This window comes from Anolis sagrei, chromosome 2 (genome assembly GCF_037176765.1).
Source record: "Anolis sagrei isolate rAnoSag1 chromosome 2, rAnoSag1.mat, whole genome shotgun sequence".
NCBI lineage: Eukaryota > Metazoa > Chordata > Lepidosauria > Squamata > Dactyloidae > Anolis > Anolis sagrei.
This window is the reverse complement of record NC_090022.1, coordinates 192,584,626-192,597,043: the sequence shown is the minus strand read 5'-3', so window position 1 is coordinate 192,597,043 and position 12,418 is coordinate 192,584,626. Positions and strand designations below refer to the sequence as shown.

At 41.7% G+C, this 12,418-nt stretch overlaps 1 protein-coding gene across 2 annotated transcripts in view; it reads right to left on the bottom strand.

Moving 5' to 3' along the window:
• Positions 1 to 1,834: 1,834 nt before the first annotated feature.
• SLC4A8 (solute carrier family 4 member 8) overlaps positions 1,835 to 12,418 on the bottom strand; it is a 122,962-nt gene continuing 112,378 nt past the window's right edge. The window contains exons 22-25 of one of the 2 annotated variants that reach the window (XM_060762798.2): positions 11,669 to 11,806; positions 7,567 to 7,694; positions 4,619 to 4,723; positions 1,835 to 2,800 (exon numbers count right to left, since the gene is read on the bottom strand). In XM_060762798.2, the coding sequence (XP_060618781.2) occupies positions 4,636 to 4,723; positions 7,567 to 7,694; positions 11,669 to 11,806 (354 nt within the window). In that variant the 3' untranslated portion in view covers positions 1,835 to 2,800; positions 4,619 to 4,635. Of the gene's footprint in view, positions 2,801 to 4,618; positions 4,724 to 7,566; positions 7,695 to 11,668; positions 11,857 to 12,418 lie in introns of those variants that run through there. The other variant, XM_067464293.1, reaches the window with a different exon arrangement.

Below are 12,418 nucleotides of genomic sequence, written 5' to 3'. Positions count from 1 at the left end.
AGGAAATGAAACTTGACATTTGGGAGTTGTAACTGCTGGGATTTATAGTTCACTTACAATCAAAGAGTATGAACCCCACCAATGATAGAATTGGGCCAAACTTTCCACACAGAACCCCCATGAGCAACAGAAAATACTGTGTTTTCTGATGATCTTTGGTGACCCCTCCTGGGGACATGAGAGAAGCCTCCCACAAGGACGGTAAAAGATCAAAACATCCTGGCGTCCCCTGGGCAACGTCCTTGCAGATGGCCAATTCTCTCCAGAAACGACTTGCAGTTTCTCAAGTTGCTCCTGAGACAACAAAAAAAATTCTATACCTTCAACTTGTTACTAACATATATATTATGGCCTTGAGGTGAAGCTATTATGAAGCCTTTTTTGGTTTATATATACTGCAAGCTTTATCCATTTTTAACCAGTTGAAGCAATATGGCTTCCTCCTGTGGTTTGGTGAGGATGCGAAAGATCCTAGAAATGGGGGGAGAGATCTTTCACCAATATGAATGGGATCCACTAATCCTCTCATAGCATAAAATATCAGGATTCCCTAGAGAAGGAATGGCTGCTTAGCCACAAAACAATGCTGATACTCTACGTTTTGTTTCAAAAATGTCCTTCAAAATTGATGCCCTGGATCTAAACATATCGAAGTATATACTTAGTTCTGTCAAACCTTCAGGAAGAAATTAAGGACCACCTTTAGAAAACCATACAAGAGATGCAAAGGCTGGAAAAGTGGTCCCAGAACACTTAGGCGTCTTCCACACTGCCTCTATATCCCAGGATCGGATCCTCTATTATCTTCTTATCCCAGGTTATCTGGCAGTGGAGACTCATATAGTCCAGTTTAAAGCAGGTAATCTGGTATCAGATCATGGGATACAGGGCAGTGTGGAAGGGGCCTTAGCCTACCAACCCCTTCTTGTCTTGTAGTGATTGCAGTTTGAAAATCTCTTATAATTCACTTGTGTGAAAAATCAGAGAAAGCAAAATTTGGTCCTCAAAGCACAGCACTGCAATAGGGATCCAGAGACATTATAATAGGCTAGCCCTGGAAAAGTCAGGAGTTCACACTCCCTTTCCAAATTGTTCCAAATGTCTTAATTCCTTTGTCTTAAGAAGGTAACCAAGGCTCCAAATAAAGATAACAAGCAGGACTATCAGAAACGTACACCATACTCTCACGAAACATGCAGGCTAATTAGGAAACACTGCCTCCTTCCTCCCAGTGCTCACAGTGGTGTGAGCTCCCATCTGTCAGCTCCAGCTTCTCATATGAGGACACAAGAGAAGCCTCCCACAGTATGGGAAAACACCTGGGCATCTTCTGGGCAACGTCTTTGCAGATGGCCACTTCTCTCGCACTTCGCTCCTGACACGGAAAAAAGCAAGTCTTACTCTTCTCACTTATGCAAGTGGATGATTCATAGGGCCCAAACAGCAAACTGCTACTTTTTACAGACACTGCTTTATCTCTTTGAAGTTCCACCCTGAGCTTTTTCAAGCCGTGCTGTAAGTATTCAAATGGCCTGGCATCCTTTGTCAGTTAACTTACATACTATTTCTTGATCTGAAAAGTCTCATGAGGATCACATTTTTAAAGAATCTAAATGATGATAGAGAACAGAACTATCGAGAATCAAATAGTTTGTTTAGTATACCAGTTGGCTTTGATTTTATTGATTTCAGGCGGACAGGAAATTTGTTGACAAGGTTTTTATATACTGAGGTACTTGGTATTTCCTTCCAAGTGAATCTCTGTGGGATCCATCTTGCATCCTGTCATTTTTCTCTTCTCCTCCAAGACCATAATTCTGCACATAATCCCCCCCCCCCCCCCCCCAAGCATTCATCTCCCTACTAAAAATACTTTTGGGTCCCACTTCTTTGGCTCCAGGTCAAGATTGTGAGGTCTCTATAACTTTTGAGCCTACACCCTTCCCTACCTTGCTAACTCACTTTGGTGAAGTCAATGTTTTGGTTGGATTAACCTACCTCATGAACAGATATTTAACAGAGAAAGACACAAGATATTGGCTCACGTCTAAGTAGACTTTGTATGAAACATGTAACTGTTTTGATGAATTCTGATTTTATCACACATGTATGAGAAGGAGTGGAATAAGCAGTTTGATTTTAGGAAAAAAATGAAAATAAAAACGCACAGAGACATTTCTTCCACCTGTTTGGAGATATTTACATTGTGTCATATCCCCTATCAGTTATTTCTGTGATAACTATATAAAACAAATCAGTGCAAAAAATTCAGCTAAAACCCCGTACGGAACAGCTAGTCTTGGAAATCACAAATAAATATGGAGAATACTACCCCCAAATTGTTGTGCTGTAGTGCTGTTGCTGTCATACATTCAAAGTCTAAACTGTTAATAAACATACAGTCAGGAAAATATAAGTAGTCAAGGGCAGCAATCCCTCTACAGCTAAGAAACCAGAACACAGGAAATGCACACATGTGTGCATCCACACGTGTACACACATACACACACACTGGCTTTAACACTGAACTGTCATTGACTGCATGTGCGTCTTGATTTGCTGGTCTGTAAATAGTTAGAATGCCCACTAAAGCACACAAAGGATAATCAAACACTTCTGAATGGCTTTAATATGAACCCAGCTACTTGTATGAAGTAAGTATCCGAGCAGTTTATTTGTTTGCTCCCTCCTCCATTGCAAAAGTATCCTTCTTCCCTTGCCTGCGCATATTGGCTCTTCCCTGAGTCATCTTCATGTGCTGCTTCACCTCGTCCAAAGCCGAGAGACCTGAATGGCAAAGCTGCAGACAAAGGCATCCCATTAGTGACAGACTCTGAGCATCCTGAAAGCACAAATCAAGGGCACTTCCTCTCCATCCTTCATGTTGAACTAATTCCCCATAAAATCTCAGAACAGGTGAAATATGTCCAAAATGGTAAACTTTAAAGTGGTTATAACCCTTTGGATGGATACAATCATAGAGCTAGAAGAGACCACAAGGTATCTTCAATCCCATTCCAATCCCATTGCGCCATGCAGGAACATGCAATCAAAGCCCTCCCGGTAGATCAGTGTTTCTCAACCTGTGGGTCCCCAGATGTTTTGGCCTTCAACTCCCAGAAATCCTAACAGCTGGTAAACTGTATTGTCGAAGGCTTTCATGGCCGGAATCACTGGGTTGTTGTAGGTTTTTCCGGGCTATATGGCCATGTTCTGGAGGCAATTTTTCTCCTGACATTTCGCCTGCATCTGTGGGAAGCATCCTCAGTGGATGGCATCTATGGCAAGCATCCTCAGTGGATGGCAAGACCTCACTACCTCTGAGGATGCTTGCGATAGATGCAGGCGAAACATCAGGAGAAAAATTGCCTCCAGAACATGGCCATATAGCCCGGAAAAACCTACAACAACCCAGCTGGTAAATTGGCTGGGATTTCTGGGAGTTGTAGGCCAAATACATCTGAGGATCCACAGGTTGAGAACCACTGCGATAGTCATGCAGGCTCTGCTTAAAAACCTCCAGAGAAAGAGATTCCACCATCCTCCGAAGCAGCACATTCCACTGCTGAACAGCTCTTACCGTCAGGAAGTTCTTCCTAATACTTAGGTGGAATATTTTTCCCTGAAATTTGAATACATTGCTCCATGTCCTAGTCTTCATAACAGCAGGGCACAAACTTGCCCCCTCCTCAATGTGACATCCTTGAACATGACTATCATGTCTCTTTTTAACCTTCTCTACTGCAGGCTTAGCACACCAAGTTCCTTCAACCATTCCTAATAGGGCTTGGCTTCCAAACCTTTAATTATTTGGGTTTCCTTCCTCTGGACACATTCCAACTTGTAAATAATGTTCTTGAATAATGGGGGACTGAACTGGACACAGGATTCTAGGTGAGGTCTGACCAAAGCAGAATAGAGGGACACCATGATTTCCCTTGATCTTAACACTATACTACTTTTGATGCAGCTTAGAATCGCATTGGGGTTTTTTTAGCTGCCACATCACACTGTTGATCTATGTTCAGCCTTTGGTCTACTAAGACTCCTAGATCCCTTTCACATAGAATAACAGAATCATATTGGAAATTTACTGTTTTCAAGCCAGGCACCACCCATCCTTTATCTCTGTGTTTTGTTTTTTATTGCTGAAGTGTAATACCACATATTTCTCCCTCTGGAAATTCATTTTCTTGGTTTTGACCAAGCTCTCTAATCTGTTCAGGTCATTTTGGATTCTGATCCTGTCCTCTGGGAAACTAGAATGCAAAACAGAACAGAGACCCGAGTCTCTTGCTATTACCCAATGGTAGCTTTTCTTTTACAAGCAGCAGATGGGATTGCAACAGACTGTAGAAAGCATAGAACTTTTCGTGTATGTGTAGATAGATAGATAGATAGACACATAAATACACCCGATTATGCTCTGTGCACACCTGTTAGATGCATGGCACAACCACATGGATGCAGAAGCATAACCTCTTAGGTATACTGTTTAAAAAATATTTATTCCCCCATGGTTTAAAAAATAAATTATTGTTTGATGACTGGACATGGTGAGTTGCATAAGTGAACATAAGCTTGTGCCTCCCTGTTCTGCGATAGTGGATTCTCATACCTTTTTCACTTTTGGAATCAGAGCTTTTCAGTGTTCATGCTGAGGGCTTTCCACACAGTTGTTTTAGGCATTTCATCAGATATGTTGATGTTGGCAGGATCAGGCCTGCAATTAACATCTTAGTTAGACATTATATTACAGGATAATAAACACTGACAATATGCATACAGTTCTGTAGTAAAGCTTTCAGTGACTCTCAGAACCAAATTTATGGTTCTGTGCAGTGGCAGCTGGGTGCTTTCTAATCAGTTCAGCAGGGAATCCATTCTGAGTTTTAGGGTGGATCTACACTGTAGAATTAATGCAGTTTTGACACCCTTTAATGGACATAGTTCAATTCCAGGACACTTAACCGATCGCATCTCCTCTTATAAACCAGCTTAGGCACTGCAATCAGCGGAGGAGGCCCTGCTCACAGTACCACCCTTTTCTCAAGCACTACTGGTGGGAAAGAGAGAGAGGGACTTCTCTATGGTTGCTCCCCCCGGAACTCCTTCCCTAAAGAAATAAAGCTGCCCCCACCCTCCTCTCCTTCAAAAAACAACTGAACACTCACCTTTTCTCTCTAGCATATGGAGAGAAGTGGGATTAGACAATGAGGGATCACTATCAGACTTCTGGTGGAGAACTATCTTGTACTTGGGCTTTGTTAGCCCAGTTACCATCATTGGCCATACAACCACTCTGGCCACAAAACCAACCCACACAATTTTGTGAACGATAGTTGGCTTCTGTAAATTAATGTGAATGTCTTATGTTCAGATTTTACGTCTTTATATAATTTTGTTTGATTATATTTTGTTTAATTTACTGATGTTAGGTTTGAATGTTTTCATATCTGGGGTTTTTGTGGGATTGTAATGTTGGTACTTCTTTGTTTTATGTTTGCCATTGTATGTTGGAATCCGCCCTGAGTTCCCTTGGGGAGATAGGGGCAGAATATAAATAAAGTTATTATTATTATTATATTATTATTCTATAGAATCATAAGAGTTATCATTTGGTAATGCACCAAGACTCTTGGGCAGAGAAGATGAAATATTTTGTCAAACTAAAACTCTCAGAATTCCATTGCATTGAGCCAATGCAGTTAAAGTGGTGTCAAATTGGAATAAGCCCATAGTGTAAATGTACCCCTAGTCTGAATACAGCCATCTAAACCAGGTGTGCTTAATCTGCAGCTCTGCAAATGTTTGGGATGCCAACTCCCAGAAGTGCTAGACAGCTTGTTCAATGGTTAGGAATTCTGAGAGCTGAAGTCCAAAACATCTGGAGGGCCACAAGCTGTGCAGGCCTGGTCTAAACTGTTGATTTTATTTTGAGGTTAGCATTCAGCACTTTGGATAATTCTTTTAAAGTCTGAGTTAGCAAACCCAGGACAATTGTCTGCTCCACTGCCATGCAAGCTCCCAAGTGCTACATCGAATGGGTGAAGGGAACTCAGGGCGGAGCACAGCATATACACGGCAAACATTCAATGCCGGAACACAAATTCACATGCAATACATAAACATTAAAAAAAACATTTATCAAAATATTAAAATACACCATTTAAAACCGTCCTAGTCATATGGTTTTGCTCATGCAATGCATTTTTTGTTTATTGGCTTTTTAAGTATGTTATACTGTGTTTTTCAGTGTTTTTGTGAGTGATGGTGACTTGCTGGCCTGATACGTGTATTGTGTCCAAATTTGGTCTCAATTCATCCAGTTATATTAATCCCACAAACACACATTACATTTTTATTTATATAGATTAAATAGTATTTGTATGAACTAAAGTTAGTATGCATTATCAAAGGGAAATATGATATAGGTTCTTGTGGGTTTTTTCGGGCTATAGGGCCATGTTCTAGAGGCATTTCTCCTGACGTTTCGCCTGCATCTATGGGAAGCATCCTCAGAGGTAGTGAGGTCTGTTGGAAATAGGACAATGGGTTTATATATCTGTGGAATGGCTGGGGTGGGGCAAAGAGCTCTTCTCTGCTAGAGCCAGGTGTGAATGCGTCAACTGACCACCTTCATTAGCATTTGAAGGCCTGCCTGAGCCTGGGAAAATCTTTTGTTGAGAGGTGTTAAGATGTGCCTGGTTGTTTCCTCTCTGCTGTTTTGCTGTTGTAATTTTAGAGTTTTTTAATACTGGTAGCCAGATTGTGTTCATTTTCATGGTCTCTTCCTTTCTGTTGAAATTGTCCACATGCTTGTGGATTTCAATGGCTTCTCTGTGTAGTCTGACATGGTGGTTGTTGGTGTGGTCCAGCATTTCTGTGTTATCAAATAATAAGCTGTGTCCAGGCTGGTTCATCAGGTGCTCTGCTATGGCTGAAGTAGTCTGCAGTGCCTTTCATGTTCCTTGAAATATGATACCCGCAGAAGCTTGAGAGACACCAAAAAATTACAGCAGCACTTGACTGCAGAAGAAATACTCCAGAGAGCTAATGGGGTCTAGAGGTTATAATTTGGGCTGCGATTTGGGAGATCCAGATTTCAGACCACAATAAAATTCATGGAGTGATCTTAGGGCAGTCCTTTTCTGTGGCCCCTTCTACAGCGCCATATAAAATCCAAATTACCTGTGTTGAACTGGATTATATGGCAGTGGAGACTCACATAATCCAGCTCAAATTAGATTAATGTGCTTTGATAATCTGGATGATATGACAGTGGAGATCAAGCCTCAGTTTCAACTCCAGCAAGCAGATGTGGGGGACTGTCAATCATTCTTTTCCAATATGCCTGTACTGAATTTATGCCCATTGAATTTAATTGTATATTTTCCCCCTGTAAACATTTCAGAGATTGGGAGGTAGTATCTTAAAAGTGACACTAGTCCAGGGACCACTATTTTGGGTAGCACTAATGTATACCACGTTAAACTCAATGGAGAAAGGCAGGATAGAAACAAAGGGGAAAAAAGACACTTTTCCAAATTCTTATGGAATTTTTACCTGATTTTATTTGGTGAAATATTCTGTGATGTAGATGCTTCACTGCATGATGTAGTTGGATAACCGTTTTTCATCACTGGTATTTCAATTACAGTATGCTGGTTATCTTCTGTCATCCGCCCAGCATCCTATATAACATATCATAAGTCATTTCTTAGATACAGTAAAGTAATACACTGTTCTCTTTATTAATATATGAACCATGGAACCAAAAATAATGGATTGGTAACAAATGGCGTGAATAATGTTGAATGTGGCATTTGTTTTTGCACGATCTATATCTTATTAACTGGAAAAGAGAACATCACCTTGCAACAATCACTGTGTTTGACTTGGAATCACATTTTAAAATATAATCACTCCCTTCTGTACATTTCATTATATGTAATCAAGGATTTGATGTCTGAGGTCATACGTGTAATTTTAGAAATTTTTGGATGTGATTTTTGTCAAAACCTATCAGATAGTCACACTTGCATCTGCAATAAATATAATGAACTTTTGTTATATCCATGAAGCATATTTAATTACTTCCATAAATAAGAAAAATACAGGAATGAACTTTAGACTTACTAATTTTATTCTTAATGTGTTTAAATAATGACATACAAATACTGGATATTGTTCTTACATATTGTGTGATGAACCAAAGAACGGAATCAGACATGGTCTGCCCATGAATATCAGGTACTATGGGCTATATTTCAGAGCAAGGAAGCAGCAAAACTACTTCTGAATATTCCTTGCCTGAGAAAATCCTATGAAATTCATAGAGTGCCATAAGTCTATAAGAGTGCCATAAGAGAGATGCGCGCGCAAACGCTCACACACATGTACACGCTGTAATACTCCCTTTTCTTTCTGGAATTCCAGGCAAGTAGGTTTAATTGCAAATATTTTAGCTTTATCCACAAGGGGGCAGCATTCCACTTAGGATGGACAATATATACACTGTCTTGAGCAAGGCACTCAAACACTGTTCACACTCTCAAGGTGCACCTCCACTGTAGTATTAATGCAGTTTGACAGCACTTTAACTACCATGGTTCAGTGGTATGGAATCATGGGAGTTGTAGTTTTGTGAGGTCTCTGCCAAAGACTGCTAGCGCCTCAACAAACTACAAGTCCAAGGATTTCACAACATTGAGCCAAGGCAGTTGAAGTGTTGTGACAATAATGGATCTGTCCCAAGTAGATTTTGCTCTACCTGCCGGACACAGTTTGGACCTTCTTTTCTGTACAGGACAGGATGATGGTGATTGTAGTATGGAAGGACTTGTCACAGTTCCATTGTCATGGACCAATCACTACCTGGTCAGGTTTAGACTCCCTGGGACTCCATACCTCCACAGGGGCAGGGGACCAATTAAGATAGTCTGTCCCAGGAGGCTTATGGATCCAAACGGATTCCTAACGGCTCTTGGGGATTTTCCTGTTGCCTTGGCAGGAGACTCTGTTGAAGCTCTGGTGGACATCTGGAATGGGGAAATGGCCAGGGTGATGGACACAATCACTCCTGAAAAGAGCAGTACCAAACCAGCTCCAAGGAGTTGGTGGCGATAAAGCGAGACGGAGACTAGAGCGATACTGGCGGAGAACTCAAAGCGAATCTGACCGAGCACAGGCTGCAGCAATGGATGCAGCAGAGAAATTGTTCCTTGCTGCCACCATGTCGTCTGTAAGGAACCATCCAGCTGAGCTGTTTCAAGTGGTCAGAGGGCTATTACATACCAGTCCTCAAGGAGAACTCCCTGACCATTCAGTAGCTCAGTGTGAAGAATTTGCATAGCACTTTGCAGATAAAGTCACTCAGATCCATTCCAACTTGGATGCAATTATCAACACAATTCCAATGGATGTAATTCTGGTTCCTGCTTGTCCAGTGTTGATGGAGACGTTTCAACTTGTGCAGTCTTGGAGAGATTAGAGCTACACATGTATTCTAGATCCATGCCCTTCCTAGCTGATCAAACAGGCCGGGGGGGGGGGGGTGGTCAATGTCTTCTTGGAACAAGGCAGAATTCCAACTTGCCTTAAGGAGGCAGTTGTGAGACAACATTTAAAAAAATATCTCTGAACCCCTCCATAATGGACAACTATCGGCCAGTGTCCAGCCTCCCCTTTTTGAGCAAGGTCTTGGAGTGTGTGGTGGCCTCTCAACTTCAGGGATTTTTGGATGAAACAGATTACCTAGATCCATTTCAGTTTGGTTTCAGGCCTGGCTATGGAACAGAGACAGCTTTGGTCACCTTGGTGGATGACCTACGAAGAGAGCTAAACAGAGGAGTGTGTCCCTGTTGGTTCTCCTGGATTTCTCAGCAGCTTTCTATACCATTGACCATGGGATCCTTCTGGGTCATCTTGCTGGGATGGAACTGTGAGGGCTCTGGTCCTTCCTGGAGAGGCGTACCCAGAAGGTGGTGCTGGCCATTGACCTGTGGGGTTCCTCAGGGTTCTGTTTTCTCCCTCATTCTGGGTGGGGGTCACACTTCCTCTGAAGACACAGGTCCGCAGTTTGGGGGTCCTCCTGGTTTCAGAATTGAACCTGGAAGCCCAGGTATCGGCGGTGGCACAATTTGCACAATTAAAACTTGTGCATCAACTGCACCCGTTCCTTGAGAAGCTAGATCTGGCTTTAGTGGTACATGCCTTAGCAACATTACATCTGGATTATTGTAATGTGCTCTATGTAGGGCTGCCTCTGAGTGTCTGGAAACTGGTCCAAAGAGCTGCATCCAGGTTGCTCACTGGGGCTAGCTGAAGGAAGCGGATAACCCCCTGCTGCAGCAGCTCCACTGGTTGCCAGTCTGTTTCTGGGCACAATTCAAAGTGCTGGTTATAACCTTTAAAGCCCTAGGTGGTTCAGGTCCTGGCTATTTGGCTGACCACATCCCCTCGTATGAACCTGCCTGGGCCCTGGGAGGCCCTTATCTTGGTCCCACCTCTATCTCAAGCCCGGTTGGTGGGAATGAGAGAGCGGGCCTTCCTTCTCTGTGGCTGTCTCTCGATTCTGGGATTCCCTGACCCGAGAAGCCAGAATGGCCCCTCCATGTTATTCTTCCAGAAGCAAGTTAAAACCTTTTTATTCAGAGAGGCTTTTAAAGAAGAGGGTTTTTAAGGGCAGTTCAGGGGGTGCCGTGGTTTTCAGCTTTGAATATGCTTCAATGTGTTTTAACTGTGAATATCTTAAATACTGTTATGTTTAATTCTGTTTTAATGTTTGAATATCTGTGTATTTTAAATTATGTGGTCATACTCCTAATGTAAGCCACTTTGAGTCTCCTTCGGGACAGATAAAGCAGGTATAATTAAACATAATAATAATAATAATAGCCAAACTACATTGATTCAACAGAATAGATGCACCCCCAGTCTTCAGGTGTTCTTCTGAATGACAGAAGAGGTTCTATGTAGGCATGCTTTCATCCTCTCTCTCCACAACTAAGAACATTGCCTCTGGCTGGATTCCTAATTGTTCATGAAAAGCCTATGGATACTGTATAGCTCGAGGGAGGAGAACAATTAGGGACTTTCAAATTAGCAATGAGAAAAAGCGAGGAGAATCACATGAGGTGGAAAATTAGAAACAATATTACAAAAGGATGAAGGGGGGGGGGGTTACATTTTTTTAAAGATGAGTCCTGGGAGTAAGATGGCAGAGGATGTATCTGATAAAATTGTGTAAACAGATCTTGGTGGCTAACTTTGCTACAGAACAGTAAAGCTTTGAAAGATGGATCTATGTACAGTAGAGTCTCGCTTATACAACCTTCGGTCATCCAACGTTCTGTATTATCCAATGCAGTCTGCCTCCCGCCCGGATCTGCAGCTGTTTCAATATATTGCAATGTTTTGGTGCTACATTTGTAAATACAATAATTACTACATAACGTTACCATATATTGAACTGCTTTTTCTGTCGATTTGTTATAAAATATGAGATTTTGGTGCTTAATTTGTAAAATTATAACGCAATTTGACGTTTAATAGGCTTTTCCTTAATCCCTCCTTACTATCCAACATTTTTGCTTATCCAACTTTCTGCAGGCCCAATTATGTTGGATAAACGAGATTCTTCTGTAATTAAGAAATGTTTAATTACCTCTGCTTCAGCTGCCGTTTTCTTTGCATCATCCAGTTTTTTCTTCTTGCTCTCTGGCATGAGGTCATCAAGCCAGCTGAGCTCCCGCTTTGTAAAGCAGAAATCCATGACCTTCCGGACAAAGACTAGAGCCAAAATCTTGTTGCAGCGGGAAGAGAAATGAGAAGAAGGGGGTGGGTGGGAAGAGCCTACACTGTGAAAAGAGAATTAGCCAGAAGACACAATACACAAATGAAGCTGATGGAGATATATTGAGCTCTAGATGGAAAATAAATTGCCATTTTCTTCACTCTTTTCTCCCGGGAGCCTTCATTCACTTTCTGCTAATTTCACAAGCGAGATTACTTAGTTTACCCTCTAACTGTCAGTCTATTTACAGCACCACTACTGAAAACAACAGGAAAGGGATAGAGGACAAGAAAAGCTAATTACGTTTCTGCAAATAGAGGGAAAAAAAGGAAATAAAAATACGTGTAATTATGTATAAGTCCAGGGCATGTTTTCTGGCCAAAATTATGGATTTTGATTTGACCTGCGACCACCAGAAGCGACTTGCAGTATGTTCTCAAGTCGCTTATGACACGATAAAAAAATTGACCTGCGGAGAAGTCAAGGGACTTAGGGACATGTAACAAACAAATACTGTTGGAGCATGTAAAAATCAGATGGTGAGTGTGTTAACTGAAAAATGCAAAGCATGAAGCTGATTGGTTGGGCCATGCCCGCCCAAGAGGCTAGCTGAGCCTGGGA